Source organism: Enoplosus armatus, chromosome 3 (assembly GCF_043641665.1).
Source record: "Enoplosus armatus isolate fEnoArm2 chromosome 3, fEnoArm2.hap1, whole genome shotgun sequence".
Classification (NCBI taxonomy): domain Eukaryota; kingdom Metazoa; phylum Chordata; class Actinopteri; order Centrarchiformes; family Enoplosidae; genus Enoplosus; species Enoplosus armatus.
The window spans coordinates 1,116,472-1,135,690 of record NC_092182.1 but is presented as its reverse complement, the minus strand read 5'-3'; the positions used below and the strand labels follow the sequence as shown (position 1 = coordinate 1,135,690).

General features: G+C 44.9%; 1 protein-coding gene across 1 annotated transcript; it reads left to right on the top strand.

The window, feature by feature from the left end:
- cldn19 (claudin 19) lies at positions 1-13,329 on the top strand. The gene is made up of 5 exons (XM_070902062.1): positions 1-748; positions 6,190-6,354; positions 6,750-6,834; positions 8,927-9,073; positions 12,393-13,329. Exons 1-5 carry the CDS (start codon positions 526-528, stop codon positions 12,439-12,441), a joined length of 669 nt encoding a protein of 222 aa, XP_070758163.1. The 5' UTR covers positions 1-525; the 3' UTR covers positions 12,442-13,329.
- Positions 13,330-19,219: the final 5,890 nt, after the last annotated feature.

Sequence of the window (19,219 nt, the reverse complement as noted above, 5' to 3'; positions counted from 1 at the left end):
TGGGGGGGAAAGTAAGCAAGCAGCAGAGAAAGAGACAGAGAGAGAGAGAGAGAGAGAGAATTGGAGGAAGCCATGCAAAGAGTGAGGCAGTGCAGCGACGATGCTTGATGAACTGAACCACTGACCGCCAGAAAGCCTTTCTTCCGCTTTGACGGAATCAGACAGGACAGCACTGAGGGGAGACATCAACTCACCGTCCCAGCTGACGGGCAAAAAAAAAAAAAAAAAAAAGACACAGCCCAGGAACGTGGAGAGCAGAAGAAAGAGTTAGAGCCAAGGAGAAAGAGGCAACGCTACAGATGAGAGTTCAAGCAGAGAGGTAGAAGGAGATGCTCAGAGGGACCAGATAGTGAAGAGAAAAGTGAAACAAGAGACAGGGCTGCTACAGGTGTGTCCTCAAAGACTGCTCAAAGAAAGGGGCGACGCTTCCAGAGTCACCCCGAACACAAAAAGCCGCTGCGAGTGAAACAGGGAGCGAAAGAGCAGGGAGCAGGGTTCAAGCAGAGGGACGCAGCTCAGACAAGGATGGCCAACTCAGGTCTCCAGTTGCTGGGTTATTTCCTGGCGTTGGGCGGCTGGATCGGCATCATCTCCACCACCGCCTTGCCCCAGTGGAAGCAGTCGTCGTACGCCGGCGATGCCATCATCACGGCCGTGGGTCTGTACGAGGGGCTGTGGATGAGCTGCGCCTCGCAGAGCACAGGACAGGTGCAGTGCAAGATCTTTGACTCCATGCTCTCGCTGGACAGTGAGTACGATGTTTGAATTTGGCTCCGCTAACTCTGTAGTGGCTTCTCCCAGCTTAGATTATGAACTAACGACACTCCACACCAACTGTCTGATGAAACTTCTTCCTGAGGGACTGCGTGCTCGCACAGGCATATTGGGAGTTTCTGCTTATTGCCATGTTTGAAACATGATATAACTAACAAAATGGGGCACAGCGTAATTGACATACAGTGGATGATTTCTCAGAGGATGGAAAAGCGTAGTTATAATTCAAGTAAGGCAATAATGTTTTTTCTCTCATTTCGTTTTCTTTAATAATCGCCTTTTTGCCGAGGCAGTTCTGTGTGAGTTTTCACCTCAGTGAAAACCTTTTTGCCCACGCTTTCGTCCTCCCAAGTTACTCCGAGCTATGTCTATGTTGTGTTGTATTACAAATCACAACAGTTATTGCATTTGGCCCGTTCATTAGGGCCACATGAAAGGCCCAAAAAACAGAAGGCGAACGAGTCCCCAAGCCCTCGCTATCTGGGACGCATTAAACTCAAGCTGTAAATGTCGTTCAAAACATCGTGAAGCGTAATGTGTGAGGAGTGTGTGTGCATGTGTGTGCATGTGTGTGCGTGGGGGGGACAGGAATGTGAGGTTCAGACATAAATTAGCTCAGAATATGAGCCTCCTGTCATCTCCAATCTGTAAGTAGGACCTAGTGACTCATAATTAATGGCACACAGATTATAGGAATCCGTCCATCTACTGTCTGCTTAAATCATCCTATTAGAGATTCCAATGGAAGACTACGGGGCGGGGGGCGGGGGGGGGGGGGGGGGGGGGTCGGCCCGGTCAGAAGTCATTTTCACGAAACAATTGAACGCTGTTTTTCTACGTGGCTTGAGACCGATGTGCTTACGCCTCCCGCTGTGGCACACTCGCGCACCCCCTTAAAGCAACGAAATGAGGCACTTTGCAAACATTTTGGTGTCGTGGCGAGTCATTATATCCAAACATTTTCTGTGGTCGTGTCTGTGTGACGGGTGCCCGGGCTGATCTCCCATCTCCTTTGGTTCATTGCAGCAATAAGAACAGAGTATTGTCCTTGCGGATGAATGGGGGCTGTTAAGGAGAAGAAAAGGGCAGTGTTGAGCCAAACACCAGAGATATTCCCAGAATGTGCTCTGTCTTCCCCACACGCGCAACATTGTTCCATTTGTCCATCAACACACCCTGTGAGTGCAGATTCAGACAAACACTGGAGGAAAGAGAGAGAGAGAGAGAGAAACCCCATGTACCCCTGAATGAACACAGAATTGGCGAGCTGCGACCAAGCGTTCTTGATCAATCAGGTGTTTTTTTTTTTTCCCTCCCCCCAGACAGATTATGAAATGGGGCAGATCAGCGTCCAATCATGTGCCTGGGGTCAGAAAGGAGTCCGCAGGTCTGAGTCTTGATTAAACACGGCTCTGGCCGACAGATCCAACAGTAACGCTGACTTGGGTTCTGAAGGGAGCTTCTCCTGCCTGGCTCCATGCGCAGCGGGTAGCAGCATGTGATGGTGGGTGTAATTGTTCACCAGACTGTGCTGCGCTCTACTGATGCGGTCCAAGCCACCGTGGTGGAAACTGCTGGACCTGCTGAGTGTTTTGCTCAAAAAGAGAGACGATGGTCGGGATAAATGCGCGGTCGAGAAGGTCGACTGTTATCGTCAGAAGAGCGTGGTGCTGAAAGGACAGCTCTTCAGAACATCCGAGCATGATATCAGGGACACGTGGACAATGCCAATCGGCTCTGTCACCACACATAATTACCTTGTATTCACTTAAATGTTAAAGGCCAAATGTGGGGTGTTTCTGTAATGTAAATTCGTGTAAAAGCGGAATTCTGTTTGCTGAACGCAGCTTGAGGTTCAGTAGATGAGGACACCGCGCTTAGTAAAATTGTCAGTGTTAATGTAACAACGACGTAGCGGTGTTTCTCTCACTTCACACCCCTCATAGTTAATTTAACACGTAGCTGTAACACAGGCTGGTGCTATTATATATATATATGTTTCTTATGGTAGACAAATCTCATAAAAAAGACCAAAACCAACAATGTGTTGGTCTGCCTCGCAATGCTTTCTGACATGCCTACCCATCTGTGGCACTCAGCTCAAAGCCCACTGGTTCCTACTGAAGATGTAGATCTTTCAAAATCACAAATATATATATTCATTTCCTAAACTCCTCACTGTAGTTTTTTTTTTTTTTTGTAGCAAATGCTACTCAAACAGGAGGAAATAGTGCGTTTGTCTGGGACTATTTTCAGCGGTGGATGAATCCACATTCGGTGCTCTCGTGAGTGTTTGGGGGCAGCAGGACGATGTACGTGGGCCTGAGTCGAGATGAACTACAGTGTGCATGTCACCCAGTGACACAGTGAGGCTCACTGGTGTGTTTTGTGAGGAAGAAGATATATCAGGCTGTGATATACGCACACAATACTTAGTGAACCACGGTTGGTTTGGTTCATGAGATTTGTTGACAATAAGAAAAGGTGGTCTGTGTGTGTGTGTGTGTGTGTGTGTGTGTGTATGTGCCCACATATGGAGGAATAACAGCATCTATACCAGTCTGGCATACCACCCTGTTCACTTAAAAGTGAACCACGGTGATAACAAATGACTGAGTTTGAGCTTCGGTGAGAGGTGAGAGTGGACTGGAAAGTCGTCAAATATGAGTTAAATGCTAAAGTTGGCTAGTGAGTGGGCAAACAGATATTACGTATGACGGAGTCACAAGTGACCTCACAATGGGACCTTACAGTGCCTACACACATACACTCGCCAGCAAGCACACACACTCATTGAACGCTTGTGGCTGGCACTGCCAACCTTGGCGCTGGAAGGAGAGGGCCTAGTGGGTGAGCTAGCCTACCCCCACCTCCCTCCCTCCCTCCCTCCCTCCCTCTTTTTAGCCTCTCCTTCACCCCCAAGACAACCGAACACCCTTCTGGCTCGTCACCGACTGAAACTGGTCATGAGTGGTGTCATTTAGCATCGGCCGCACACCCTCAGAAGAGAAGCCCAGGGTGGATGAAAGAAGCGAAAATCAAATGTCTCTCTGTTGGGGACTATTCAGATACTCCATCAAAAGGCGCTCCGGAGCCATAAATCAGACTTCAAAGATTGTTCCACCCCCACCCCCCCCCCATCATAAGTCCCTTCAGATCAGCTTCTGAAATGCTACTTCACTGCTGCACCATGAATGATGGTGTGTGTGTATTTCTGTCACAATGACAAACGATGACTTTAGGTTCCTGCACAGGCTGTTGCTCAACAGCTTCTATTCTAGTCGAGTTTAGCGCGAGTTTTTTTATTCTTGAGCTCGGAAAAACAGTAGTTTGACAAAAGAGATAACTTAATACAAGAATAAATTATTCAAATACAAAAAACAACAACTTACTCATGGTCCACTTACTAGATTTGTTTCTCTCGCTGTGAAGACGGTGAGAAAACAGTCAGTGGCAGTGTCTATAATGTGAATTAGTCTCCTATGTATTTTGAAAGAGAGGAAACTCCAACTCTCGGCCGACCGAACGGTGTAACTTCATCACTCAGTCAGGGACAGACCTCCGTGTTTATAGTGCCAAAAAGCTAATTTTAAAGCTTAATTCATGTTTTTTCAAACTATTGTTTCTATTCTTATTGTTTCTACAATTCTATTTTTTTCTAGTGACACATGAAAAGTTCCTCTTTGGTCTTTCCCAGAGTTTTGAAGACCTGTGAGATGTGGTTGAAAACTCAGGAAAAAAAAAACTATTGTCAAGCTTTTTCTATTGTATTCTAATCTACTCTATTGTATCTAGTCAAGTTCATTCTTGACTTTGGAATCATTATAAAAAAAATTTAATAAAAAATCCGCACTTAATGTCATCTTACTAACTTTATTCCAGAGCTTTTGGAAACTGTGGGATGCGACTATGGTCGGACTATTCCATTCTACTCTATTCCGCTCTAGTTGAGTGTGAAATGTTACTGTTGACCATGGAAACCGCAGTTTCATCCGAAAAAAAAAGGCTTCACTAAACCAGCTTTTTTTTTTTTCTTTTTTTCCTCAGAGCTTTGAAGACCGTGAGATGCAAACTTTTAGTTCTAAATTATCTAAATTATGCTACTTTCTACTCTTGAATGGGAGCACCGGTACTGTACAATTTCCCCCCGGGGATCAATAAAGTATTTCTGATTCTGATTCTGATGCATTTGAAAGCTTGAAAGTTTGAGAACAAATCTTAACTCAAGGTCCACTTACTAGTTTTGCTTTTGAGCTTTGACGACCATGAGACACACACACACACACACACACACACACACACACAAAAAACACACAACCAACCCTGGAAAGAACCAGCAAGTGGATCTTGAGCTGAGATTTGTATTTGTCCAACTATTCTGTTCAATCGACTCTGCCGAAGGCTTCTCACTTGTGTTGTGTTGGCTGTGATGGAATCAGATTCTTGCCTCTCTCTCTCTCTCTCTCTCCCGTGGCGTGTAAACACCGGCTCGCACTTGAAGCCGTTGTTGTTCGAAGCTAATGCCTCTGACCGCGGCTGTTTAACCTGCATGAAGAGCTCCTGTTATGTTTACTTTAATTACCATATTTGTCAGCTCCGTCAGATGTCGGAACCAGGATGTTGCATGGTTCTCTACCGCCGCTGGGATTTCAACAATCCCCTTGCCTGTTGTAAATAAGACACACAGCCGTCGGTATTTTGTGTCATTAAGCACTTTCGCGAGCGGGCTGCGTTTGAGGCAGTAACGTCTGATCGCTGTGGTGACAGCCCCGTGAAAACAATCTTGCTTTGTGACAGAGCCACACTAATCCCACTGTGTGAAACATGTAAAGCAGGCCCTCCTACAGCTACAGAGAGAGAGAGAGAGAGAGCCTGTGTGTTGCATCCGTGTCTATTCCACCTACGGTAACTGCGTGTGTGCAGATATTGTGCATTTGCATGTGTGTGTGTGTGTGTGTGTGAATATGTGTAAATATGTTCCTCCCACTGAGTTATGTGTGCGCTGGGGCCTGTGTGGGAAGCACATTAGATTTTTGAGAAACCACGCTGGAACGATATCCGGAGAAGATTTGGAGGATCATTAAAGGTCCCAGAGCTCGGCCAAGAAATTCACCTCTGGAAATGAAGAAGCTGGAATTGATGTGCTGGGACACAGGACAAGTGGTGGACTCTCCCTAATGAGTCGTAAATACATGTGGTCCACCATCAATCATGGCATGGCGTGTGCAGCTTCATTCCCTTATGATTATCACTTCAATGTCCAGAAATGTTTGTGTTTTCTTCCAAGTGATGGACTAAAAGGTCTGTTTTCTCATCTCCACACCGCCCCCCTCTCCCTTGTCTTTCATATCTTCTGTTGTATCACCGCCATTCACCGTTCTGTGCCCCTCCTGCCTCCTCCTTTTCTTCATCTAGTCCACATCCAGACATGTCGGGCCCTTATGGTGGTGTCAGTACTGCTGGGCTTCATCGGCATCATCGTCAGCGTGGTGGGCATGAAGTGCACTAAGGTGGGCGATAACAACCCAGCCACCAAAACCCGCATCGCTGTGACCGGAGGAGCTCTCTTCCTGCTCGCAGGTGTGATCACTGCTGTGTGTGTGTGTGTGTGTGTGTGTGTGTGTGTGTGTGTGTGTGCTCTTAATGTTTTGTGTAGTGTAGCAAACGGAAATATACTGCGGCATCCCCCCGCAACCAGGGCATTTAGCAAGAGTGGAAGTGGAAGAGTGGAATGGCATGTTTTCCTAGCCTGAATCTCTCACCAGGGGTCTTCTGGGTAATTAGAAGTCCCTGCTGTAAACAGGAAGTGGTCATTTTAGAGGCATTAGCCACTGACCTCAGACATAAACCACAAGCCCAGAGGAGAAAATTAACTAAATAAGGATTCCCCAATTCATTTGTGTTGTTGTTGTTGTAGCTACTTAATTCCTCACAGAGAGCTACGACACTCCTGTTAATCCTCTCGCCCTCCGCAGGTCTTTGCACGCTGGTGTCCGTTTCCTGGTATGCCACTCAGGTGTCCTATCAGTTCTTCAACCCAAATACACCGCCCAACGCCAGGTATGTCAAAGAACATGTGCGGCCCTCAATAACATCTAGCCCAGTAACCCGTCCCTGTAATTTGGGATTGTCAAGCATGGGGGCCTTTTTAGCGATTGATGGTAAATGTGACACATTTTTATTCAGCATGTACTCTATGTATGTATGTATGTATGTGCCATTTATACTCTTACTTCCTTAGTATTTATATTAGCTGAGATGCATTTTTCTGCTACATAATCCAAAAACCCATCAACGTATCCATTGGAGGGATTAACACGACACAATCTACTGGGTTGACCTGTATTTATACTGGATACTTTTATACTGTCATGCTACGTGTCTGATGTGCGTTGTATCTTTTCAATCATTTCATTTCGTCAGTTCAACTTCCATTTGAGCCATTTTGTACGTAACGAGACAACAAAGTGTTGTGTGCAACTTTCAGTTCAATTCAATTGTATTTATATAGCGGCAAATCACAACAAAAGTCATCTCATGACACTTTACACATAGAGCAGGTCTAGACCGACTCTTTATAATGTTGTTACAGAGACCAACAGTTCCCACCACGAGCAAGCACTTTGGAGACAGTGGCAAGGACAAAACTTCCTTTAAGAGGCAGAAACCTCCAGCAGAACCAGACTCTAGGTGGGGGGAGGGGGGTCATCTGCTTTGACCGGTTGGGTTTGAGACTGTGTGATGTTTGAATCGATGTTGAGGAGAGGATGTGTGGAGGTAGAAACGAGAAACTAACAGGAAGGGAAGACTGGATATGGAACAGTTGTTGTTACATTAGAAGAATATTACCATCCCTTGTCCTAATATTGTGACAGTAACTGCCTATGTAAATGTGAGGATCAGGGCCTTTTTAGGGGGCAGGAATGGCAGCCAAAGAACCAAAACTGTAACAAGGTTCCTGCAGTCAAAATGTACGTGGCTAACTTTAACTGCTAACATTTACTTAAACGTAAACATGTTATCTTAGCCACTTGCAGTGTCTAAATAGGGTTGATAAACATGTCCAGCTTTAGTTGCTAATAGTTCCTACTATTGTGTTGCAGGGGTGATGTATTTTTGAAGGCAAACCCGGCAGTTAGCTTCCCCCTGGCTCCCTCCACAAAAAGCCAATGGGATTGTTCCATGGGATTTTGGATTATTGCAGAAAATAAGCAAACAAACGTTTATGATACTCACACGTTTTGTTCGGCGAGATAATCTTCACTAATGAACACCACTTTTATGAGTTTTGAAGCATTAATGGCAGCAGAAGTAAAAAGCTAACGTTAGGCTATAAAGGAACTACACCACGGTCACATGACTTCAACGTCACCACCGCTAAGCTTCACTTTTAAGAGAATATAGATGGATATAGATACATAGACAGATAGATGTAGAGTATAAACACAGCAAGGCTGTAAAGGCGGACTAGTGAGTAGGTTAATGTCCGCGACAACCTCTGTAGTTTAGCCACTTGTTAGCAACCGCCTTTTTTAAAAACCCATTCAAAAAACCCACTGACTTCCAGACGAGGGAACAGGAAGTGTAAATATGCTAACTCATTTCCGGGTTTTAGGACTCATTCCTGCAGCACTCTATTGCTAATGAAAACGGTTAACATTAGCTACAAACAGTTGGCAACTGTGCCGGATAGGCATGGATTTCTTTAGCTGCTAATAGTTTCTAATTATGGCTGATGAACATGGCTAGCTTTAGCAGCCAACAGTTGTATCAGAGCTAAAATTATTCGTTTTAGTGGCAGTTAGTGGCAAAATAGTTTAATAATAAAAAAGTAACAGTATGTTTTATCAAACATCCCTGAATACCTCATCTCTAACCATAAAATAAAGTCCTTTTTATCCATGCGTGTTAGCTACTTTGTGTTTTAGCATGTAGCGAGGATGGAAATACAAAGGCTTTGGCGAACAGCACTTTAGTCAACTGTGACAGACAGAGAAGTGGCTTTTTAAGTAAAACAAATCATTTACGTGATCCAACGTGGCATTATCATTTCTTCCACATACTGTCTTGATATTTGTGGGTATTTCTTGAGCAAAAGTACTTGGAATTCTTGGAACCTTTACAACCTTTCCCTCCCTCTTGTCTTGGGCAGGTATGAGTTTGGCTCGGCCCTGTTCGTGGGCTGGGCGGCAGCCAGTCTGACGGTTCTGGGCGGCTCCTTGCTGTGCTGCTCCTGCTCTAAAGACGACATGCGAGGGCAGCAATATTACCGCCAATCACAGCCTTCCACAGCCAGGGAGTACGTGTAAAAACCCACCCCCTCCCGGCAGCCACCCAAACAGAGAGCATCGGACACGCTTGTCACCCCCCCTCTTTTTTTTCCAAATCAAATTATACCTGCTAAAAGGAAACAAAACAAAAAGACTATCATGTACACACATGCAATCATGTAGTACTTACACACTGACATACATGTGCAGGTAATCTTACAGTGCACATACAGTATTACACACAAACACATTATGTATTTTTGTGGCTAAAAAAGCAACAAACTAATAAATGATTTGTGAGCGGACAGCCTACAGATTCCATGTCAATCATCCAGCTAACTTCGATAATGATAAACCCGTATTGTGAGCAGAAACCTCTCATGTACCTAAATGTCATTATTTAATCTACTTGAAATTGCAGCTGCTGAAATCTGACCCCCCCAAAAAAAATCACAACCGCTCACTCCATCAATCATCCATTTTCCACGAAACAAAACATTTGTTTCTCGATGCAGGAAAAACTACATTTAAAGTGAAGCGAAAGACAAAATATAAGGTACCCAGAGAGTACTTCCAAACTTGCTAAACCTTTATTAGCATGTCCTATGCTTCCTGGTTGGAACTGCATCTGCGTTTCCCCCACCCCCCTCCGTATTGCTTTGTGTATTCACACTCCACTGGTGCAGTTATGCTGTGTAAAAGAAGAGAGCCCCAAACCACTGTACAAAACCTACTGAGAAAAGTTACCGTGGGGTGATACAGAGGTTGGCTTGTGCGACCTCACCCAGGAAAAACAGGTCAGTCAGGGCGCGATCACAGAGGACACTGATGGCTCCCGCTCAGGCTCAAAGCTCAGCTGCAGAGAGGAGCTGTCGCGGCTAGTTTTACCGTGGCGCAAAAGTCAGCGGTGCCTAACTAAGAAGAATGGTGTTTTTGAAAATAAAAATGTGCAAGATTAACCGCCTAATTGCACTTGAAAACAAATAATGTAGGTAGAAGTTTAGATCAACTTTACTCACATGGAGACCAGGGCGGTAGAATAAGAAATACAGAGGTCATGAGTCCAAGACCACCCCCCCCCCACACACACACACACCTCCCTGAGTCAAAGTGGACGCTTTTAATTAAGAGGACACCATCTCAATAGCTACAGCCCTGATGAAGACAGCTTACGCGTGGTTAAGCCCACCAAAATTGACAGACAATGACGAAGCAGGTGTGTTCAGTGTCCTGTGTAATTAAGGCCTCAGGCAGCCATTTTGTGCTGAGGAACAGCCTCCCTTCAGAAGAAGCCAGTTCTCATACGGTGCTGTTTTACAACAACAATGACTGCATGAGAGCTGCACGTGAAGACACAGTCTGAACTGCAGGGGTGGAGGTGAACTGTTAGTTTGTGCTGAGTCTGAATGCTGTTAATGATCATTTCACCATGCCGCTCGACGCTAAGAGAAAGTGGAGGTTCTCGTCGTGTTCCATAATACTAACACGTTCACACGCTCCCGTAACCAGACCAACGCCTAATATCTAAGCTGGTTGATATACTTCTCACGCAAGTATAGTCTCACTGGGGATCATGAGCTATGAGACGCTAGTGCCACATTATTACACATGGCTTTACAGTAGACCATATGCTACCACCATGACGCTTTAATCAGAGTTAATGATGTAATCCATGTCATATTTAACTTCACTGCAGTAGAGCTACAAGCAACTGACTACTCCGTCAGGATGTCAGCGGCATTTGTAAAGTCTGCTTCACATTAGAGCCTGTAAAACTCAACAACGGGTCTAAATTGGCTCCCAAGCCCCCCCCCCCCCCCCCAACATCACTTTGCCTTCATCTGCGTCTCTACAAAGAGCTGGTCCATCACTGCTCCAGAGAACAAAGCCATTCACTTTTCTTAGAATCGCTCCCAGCCCCCCCCCCCCCACATTCCCATTTCCCGGTCATGTGGCCTCCCTCTTCTTGGTAGACACTTGTTTGTGGAGTGCTCCATTATTCTCTCAGATTGAGGGGAGGGGGTCACTGGTCTGTCAGTAGCAGCTGTGCTTTCAATAGGGATTGTCCAACAACAAGTCTGATTAAACTACCTGTAAAGCTATGTCCAAAGAAAAGAAAAGATACGTTTAAAGTAATAGTCTGACATTTTGGGAAATAATGCATATTTGCTCTCTTGCCCGGGAGTTCATAGATCATATCTGTCCGTTGAACACGAAGCTACAGCCGGGCCAGACTAGGTTAGCTTAGCATAGCATAGCATAGCATAGCATAGAGACTGGAAGTATGGGGAAACAGCTTTAGGCAGCCTAGTTTTGCTACTTTTGGATGGAGCCAATCTTGCCGTTTCCCCTTTGCTTTTACGGATTTTGCCACTCTAAGCTAGCTCTGGCGGCTAGCTCCGTGTTTAGCGAACAGAACATGGGAGTGGCATCAATCTTCTCGTCTAACTCTCAGCAAGAAAGTGAATGGTCAAACTGTTCCTTTAAAAAAAATAAAAATAAAAAACAGCAGATGAACTGGCAGCTAACTTAGAGCGTTGTCTTTCACCTTCATCAATCAGTCCGTCATCATCACCTCTTTTAAACTGCAGGTTACTGACTAGCTGGCGTGTAGCATCAACCTCCCGCATCGCCTCCCTTCTCATTGTCTTTCCGCCCTTTTTACGCTCACACCTTTTGTAATCATGAAGCGTCCTGTTTTCTGTCTAACAGCTGCTGTGAGAATCGGCGAGGTCTTGATGTGTCGTGTTTCCCCTCCTGTCCTCTAATCCTGTTCTTCTCTTGACTGTCTTCTTCTCTCCTCTAATTCAGGGCAGAGTTGTTGAGTGAAACTAGTTTCCCTGACTGATCAGCCCCCGCCTTTTTATCGAGGACTGTCCGACTGTCCGACTACTGTCTTTGCCCCTTTTTCCCCCCCCTTTTACCTCTTAGACCCCAAATTAGGACCTCTGTAGACCTCTGTACTACACCTGCACCTTATCAGTTTCAATGGGAACCAAGATGCATTATCTTCTCCCATTTTCATTCTCCCCACCCTCTGAGCCTTTTCTGTAAATATGGACTTAAAGAACATGTGATCAGACCTTCTATTTCAGCCTGTCAGCCCTCTACTACACCTCCCACACCCCCCCACCCCCCCACCTCTGTCCTGTTATTGGCCTGAAAGTTAACAATGAGTTGAAACCCTTTGTGGTTTTATTGCGCTGATTTATGATTTCACTTATATCCTATGACCTCTGGGTTGTTGTTTTTTTGGTTTGTTTTGTAAATGTGTTCTTTGGGTTTATTTTGTTCGCCTGTGACTGTACTTTGACTGAAACGTGTCTTTTTTTCCCTTTTGAATTGCAGACCAAATGTTAAAAGTACCCCACCAGAGAAAAGGGAGCAGTACTTGTAGTTTGGGAGAGTCTTCTGGCATTACCATGGTTTTAGATTCTGTCAACAGACAGAGCCCTCTCACCGAGGAATTCAAAACAGACAAACAGACGCCATTAAAGAAAGCAACATAAATTAGAGCCTTTGTTGACGCAAAAGAAATTGTTCGGGAAGTAGTTGTTTCAGGGGGGGATTGAGAAAGATGATATCCTTGTCTTGTCTGTTTTGTTGACTTTGGGAGAGACAGTCATTCAGGGTATGTTTTCTATAACATGTTAAAATGCCCGGGTGTATATACCACCTACTCTATTCTTTTTTTTTTTTTTTTTTACTACATGTATAATGTTATACTACAGTGCCTTATAACACATTGTGCACATGTATGTTTTTGACTTCATGAATTCTTTATAGTTCTCCCATCCCATCTGAGGGATGCGTGTCCATAGTTCCTCTGCCAGCGGTTCTGTACGCCTCTGTTGTTATCATTGTCGGATTTCTGAAAATGAATGTGAAGCTACTCTGCGGTACCACTTACGAAAACAACAAAGACATGATAGATCTTCAGCATAGTGCCTCATGCCGCTGTTTGTAAGACGCTGTGTGCCTGTTTCCAAGTAGCCTGGATTGAGGATATACCCAGCACATTCGCCTTGTCGTGTGCCAATATGATTTTTTGCGTGAGTGACAGAGTCGTCGTATTATTATTGACTCTGAAGGATGTACTGTACTGTGTGCTGTCTCCTGTACTAAGGAACGCCAGTTTGCTGAGTGTTCAAATGCCCCTCTGACGCCTGCATTTATTTACCATGCCATTCCTTTCTCTAATATTTACCTCCTCGACGTTGTGTATCATCTCATTTACAGTATACCCCTGTCTGTTTCTTTTAGAATAAAGCAAACAGAGACATAAAAAAATGGATTTGGCTGAGTCAGTGCTTTATTAGTTGCTTCCTAACTTTTCACCCTCGCCCGACTTTTGGCCCACCCACCCCCACCACTCGTTCCTCTTTTCCAGCTCAAATACTTCTTTTGCACCCTGTTGTTCAGTAATTGCAGACGTGGAATTTCACTTCTGCTCCACTGGACTGTGGCACATTCTCAAAGGTGAGACTCACAAAGTTTAACACGCTCACCAATGTTGCAGCTGACTACGTGGCTTGAGTTTTCTCCCTTTGTTGAGTTTCAACTATGAAACATTCGTTAAATCATGAACTTGGAATTAAGAGTTCCCATCTGGGTTAATGCAGCTTAGTCAACGTTATTGTTTTGCGAAATTTTACATCTCAAATTGTGAAGCTAATGCAAAACCTATTTTATATTGAATTCCAAAAAGGTTCTTAGAGGTTAGGTTCAGATTTTTTTCAGATATCCACATGCCCTTATGAGCTATTGGTGTCGCTGTATTCATACTTCCTGTCCATGCTAGCTGTGAAGCGACCCCTTCTTTACTTTATTTCAATCCTAGACTGTATATAAAGATGGACGACATGACAGCTCCCCAAAAGTGAAGGCAAAACATCTCGATTGCCCCCTGGTGGCTGGCTGCAGTATAGGTCATAAACCCCGCCCCCGCCATGTTAGCGGATGGAACATATGGGCCATACATTTTTCCCAAAGATGGTTTCTGTCATTTTAGGTAGTTCTTGTGCATGTGTTTTAATGAGTTATTTGATGCTATAAAAACGGGGAGGGGGGGAAACATCATGAATGACTGAGATTGAGTGGTGTGCTCGCGGTTGGGTTGGGCGGGTGTATGGGCGGGACCTCTCCCCCGGTGGAGAGGTCACCACTGCGCAGACTCTGGCTCCAAATGACGTCACCAGCGCAAGATGGCAGCGGCCGTATCCGGGAGAGTTTGGCTTCATGTTTGTACAGCGGGGAGGAAGTGGAGACGCGTCGGCCATCTTTACATACAGTCTATGATTTTAATGTTACAATGAGCGTTCGTTCCATGTGTGTGCATTGCAACACTTTCGCAGTGCACTCCAATAACACTGTCAGTCACTCAAGATGGACAAAAACAAAAGAATCAAAATGGATGACGCAGCACCAGAGAGATGGCCTTCTCCACGCATTTTACTTCTTTGTCAAAACCTTGCGCCTACATTACATTCGAAGATTTGGGTGCGCTACGCTAGTAGCGGCTAATGTAGTGCCGCTAGCCTCAAGCAGAGATAAGCAGCAGGCTACAGATTCTTCTAGCTCCACACCAACATGTTTTTTGTTTTTTTTTAATTTCCTTCAGATCCAACCGATGCTGACTCAAGTGACATCACATGAGGCAACACATCAGATTTCGCGCAAATCTTGGCCTTGAACTTGGCCTTTTAGAACTAAATTGGTGTTTCCTTGCCGAGCTGCAGTGGAGGGATACTAACACAAAGGTATATATTTGTAATTTCTTTTTATAAAGTATTTCTGATTCTGATTTCTGATTCCGAAGAGGGCACGAAATAAACCAGTACTCACCTTTCCTGATTCAGCTAATTCAGGCCACTGAAGGACTACGACCCTCTTCTCTAGCCCCTTGTTTACAGAGGCAGACACAGGAAGCATGACAGGATGTCAGAAATTGCCACATAGCACAACTTGCGGAGGCTGAGAAAGGCTCAACTTTATGACAATGCCTCATTTTCCTGTAGCCCATGTTGTGCTGATCGTCACCGTCAACAGCTTCCCGATTATATATGACACGACTTTATTGATCGACCAGGACTTCAATGAGGAAAAACAACCGAAACGACTTATAAAGAGAAAGTCTGCGACTTTGAGCGCGAACAGGTGAACATCGGAGCCACGTCGGGGAGGGATCTCTTCACAGCCGGGGTGGAGAGGAGGAATGCCGATAACCGTCCACATCCACATTACAGTTTTAAAGCTGCTGCAATAAATGACCTCCCTGCCAAAGAGGACAGCCTGTCCATGAGAATGCATGCATGCAGAGTTAAGCACAATGAAGACACAAGCGGTGGGAACCGAGCATGGACGTGAAATCTCACATACGCCTGACATGTACGCTGCACCTACACTACCTAGCTGACTATACAGTCTGTTCCACGATACTGATGTGCGCCATTCAAGACTATCATGCAAAAAAAAAAAAAAAAAACACACACACAGGGACATTTGCTTTAACTGTATGGACACTATACAGAAACAACAACACAAGTATCAGCGCGTCTCTTGCGTTCTCCTGCTAAGCTCGAGCTACTTGAGAGGCACTGTCGACGCGAGACATTCAGCTACGCACACATTTATAAATTCCCTTTAATCTGATTGAGTATGCTGATATACAGAGCAGAAGTTCCTTCCATAATGAACCCGATGAACCAGCAGCGGAAACCAAATCATTATAGTAAACACAGGAATGTGTTTTCCCACTTTTAGCCCCCCTGAATGATGGATGATGTTTTACACATGCGTTTGATTGGGACTTGCACATTGTGGTCATTTAGGAATGCAAGACTGGAAACTATCTCTTTTATTGCTAAACTGTAAACACCAGCACAACATGTTTTCATAGTGAAACTCGCCATTCACACTGAGGGGGGAAGACGAGGGCAGACATCAGCTCTTTATTGAACAGTAGCAGTGACGCCAACAACAACAACAACAACCCCAGTGACACACGCTGATGGAACTCTCGCAGAGACACCGTTGTAGATTTTGAAGCTTTCAATGCAAGCCTCGCAGTTTGAGGTAGACGGTGGTAACACGACCGTGTTGGTTTTGGGCCGGCAGGCTGCGAGCGAGTCTCGGCTGCGCCCTGAAGGAATCACTGATGTGAGAAACATTCCTGATTGTCAATACAGCTGAGGTAAGAGAGCCGAACACGCTTCCCCACCGTCAACCGGTGGGAGAGCCCGAACTCAAATGTTATCCCTGGCATCCCCAGAGTCACCTGTTAGAGACACAGATGCAGAAATAATGAAGTAAGCACATTATTTCTTACTTTGAATATGCCTGAAAGGCACCAAAAACTTCCTACCTGTGATTTTTTCCTCCTGCTCTTTCTCTGGTGGTATTATTAGAAATTCAGTAAGTGCAAAGAAAAAATGGATACTGCAATTTCAAAAGAATGTCTACCTTGATCTCTGGTTTCCTTTAAAAAAAAAAAAAAAACCTTTAAACCTGTGCTACAGGCTTATATCCTCTTCCTCTCTGGGACCTTTTCTGTGAATCCCTCTGCCTGCTAGCTACATGAGTTAGCAGAGTGTCTAACTGGACCGCAGCTCTTTCAACTTATTTCCGCTTGACTTGGCAAGTTTGTCTCCGAGCTGGGCATCAAGCTTCCGTCTCTGCCTGCCAGCAAAACACAACTCTGACTGACACACAGCAGATCCAGGAGCAGGGGACTGAATGATGTGGGGGAAAAAAAGAACTCATAATGCTCTTATGATTGTGTCAGTGCAAAGGGGATAGGATTTGCCAGTTTCAAATAAAGTCAACCTAAAATTTCCAGTTATGACTTTCAGAACCAGAGCTTAACATTCCTTAAACATGCATTACTTGTCCAATTAACGGGCAGAGGAAGACAGCAACATATCATCACCTCATGAAGTGGATACAGTGAACATGTTAGCAAACAGTTGCCTATTTACACATCCAGCAGACATGGCGCAACAATAGCATTCATTTGGACTCGTGTTCCTGGTCACCTGATGAATGGAAGGCTAATCGTCACTCTTCTGTTTTTGGTCTCCACCAACTCCTGAGAAAAACATCTGGCTCTTCAGCTGCTAAATGCTCCACTATGTTAGTCAGTCAGTAACTGTGTCTGTCTGCAGTTTGGTGCTGGGCAGGTAGTGTTCTGTCACGGTTGTACGCAATGGCAACAAGGGAAGGACCCAAAAGGTTGGCGTGGCATAGGCCCGGGATTGCGCTCGAGGTTGGCCCGGACATTGGTCACGTAGGCGGGAATGTCCTGGAGGTCGGCCCGGAGGTTGGCGATGTAGGCGGGACCGATCTGGGGGTGCGGCCTGGCAACTGATGATCCAGCCGTGGGTCAAGGCAAGGTGCGTCCTGCAGGTGGACTAGTGGAAAGCTGAGCAGGAGGCCGGCGGCTAGAGAGCTGAGAAGGAGAGGGTCGACTGATGATCTGGAAGGTCCAGCAGGGCGTCGGCACGGGCGACCGTCTGGGGTTCAGGCAGGACGCCAGCTGGCCACGAGCCGCTGGGCAGCTGAGAGACCCTTCCTGTTGGGAGCCATGGGGACCACGCCTTCTCTAGGGGACTCTACGGTAGCCCCTGAAAATGGCAAGGCGAGTCTGTGCAAAAGATGGCTGCCAGACGTCAGGGCGGCTCCTCATCTTATACTCATAGAATTCTGGTGAACTCTGGGGAGCTAGCAAGCTCAGGACAGGCCGGCCTCAGGCTCACGAACCAGAGGCTAATGGAGGATAGCATGATCGTGTCTTAAGGTCTTTATCAGTGTATGCTGAACTTGTTCATATTTTACACAAGAGACCAGCCAGAAGAGAGACATGGTGGGTGTACGATCTCCACCACCGTGTACGATACATGATGATCCCTGAGCCAGCTCCATTTACTGATGAAGACCAGGAGATGCAGGTTGACAGCTCTGAAATGCGGTGGACCTACATTATTTTGTTAAATGTATAAATTCAAGTAATGAAACAAAGGGGTTTGTTAAAAGGTTGTCAGATAATTAATGTGCCCACAACAAGCTAGATTTGGAAATGGGTTTTTATTGACTAGCAATGCTGATACAATTAGCGATTAAATCAGCGTAGCAGTGACAATATTGAGTAATTCAAGATCCTCATCAAAGCAGTGAGATAAATGGTGGCTAGACAGGAAATTCAGATGTTTTTTTGTTGAGACAATATTAGCAGAAAAAAAACCCTCTTGTTTCTTGTGTACATGGAAAGACAGAAACAGGTTTTGGTAGCGGCTGTAGGTTTTTAAGGGGTTTTAAAAAAAAAAGTCACATAATCTCTCTGTGTTGTCGTGTTGTGTGATAACACCTACTTCCTGTCGGTATCTGGCGTAAGTGTCCATCCCATACCACAACAGGCCAGCTGCACCGCACACACCTGAGAGGAACACACTCATTTTAAACCAATGCACAGATGTGAGTCAGAAGTTCAACATGACAACCGCCGCTGCAGTGTAAGTGTAAATAAACTCAAGAGTATGGCATGAATGTGAAGTCGTGACACTCTGCGCCGAAAACCACAAACCACACAAGCTGCTTCTGGCTGGATTTGATTAAGGCTGTTTTTCGTGAGCCAGCGAGTGGGGGAACAGCAGTACAGACACCTCCACAAAATCGGTCGGACAGTCGAATCAGTTTAGAAAGAGGAATCAAGAACCATGAGGTGTTCAATGAAGCTTGTCTGGTATTTTCATTGTTACATCGTTTTCTGTATGCGTTTTCCTGTTAAATTAAAAACGTGCATTTGTAGTCTAGCATAAGCCATGAATGCTGTGATTGGTCCATGTGCTTGTCGCTGTAAAAATACGCATTAATAATCAAGATGACTTTTTTTTTTAAAGCATATTTGATAATACAGTAAGATTCACCTGTATCCATTACTTAATCTTTCATTCTTATACGTTTTGAGAATTTTTTAATGTGTGAGTAGAATGTAATAAAAGCTTTATTCTTACAAATTTCTTAACTTATTTCTTATAAATTATAATGGTATTATCATAGAAAAACAAGTGTATCTGGGCTTTGTGTTTTAAAAATGTTGGGTTGACATCTTTCATTTTTTGTCAAATCTTTGGCTGAAAATCAGCAAAACTTCACTTCTTTCTGTTTTTTGTTTTTGTTTT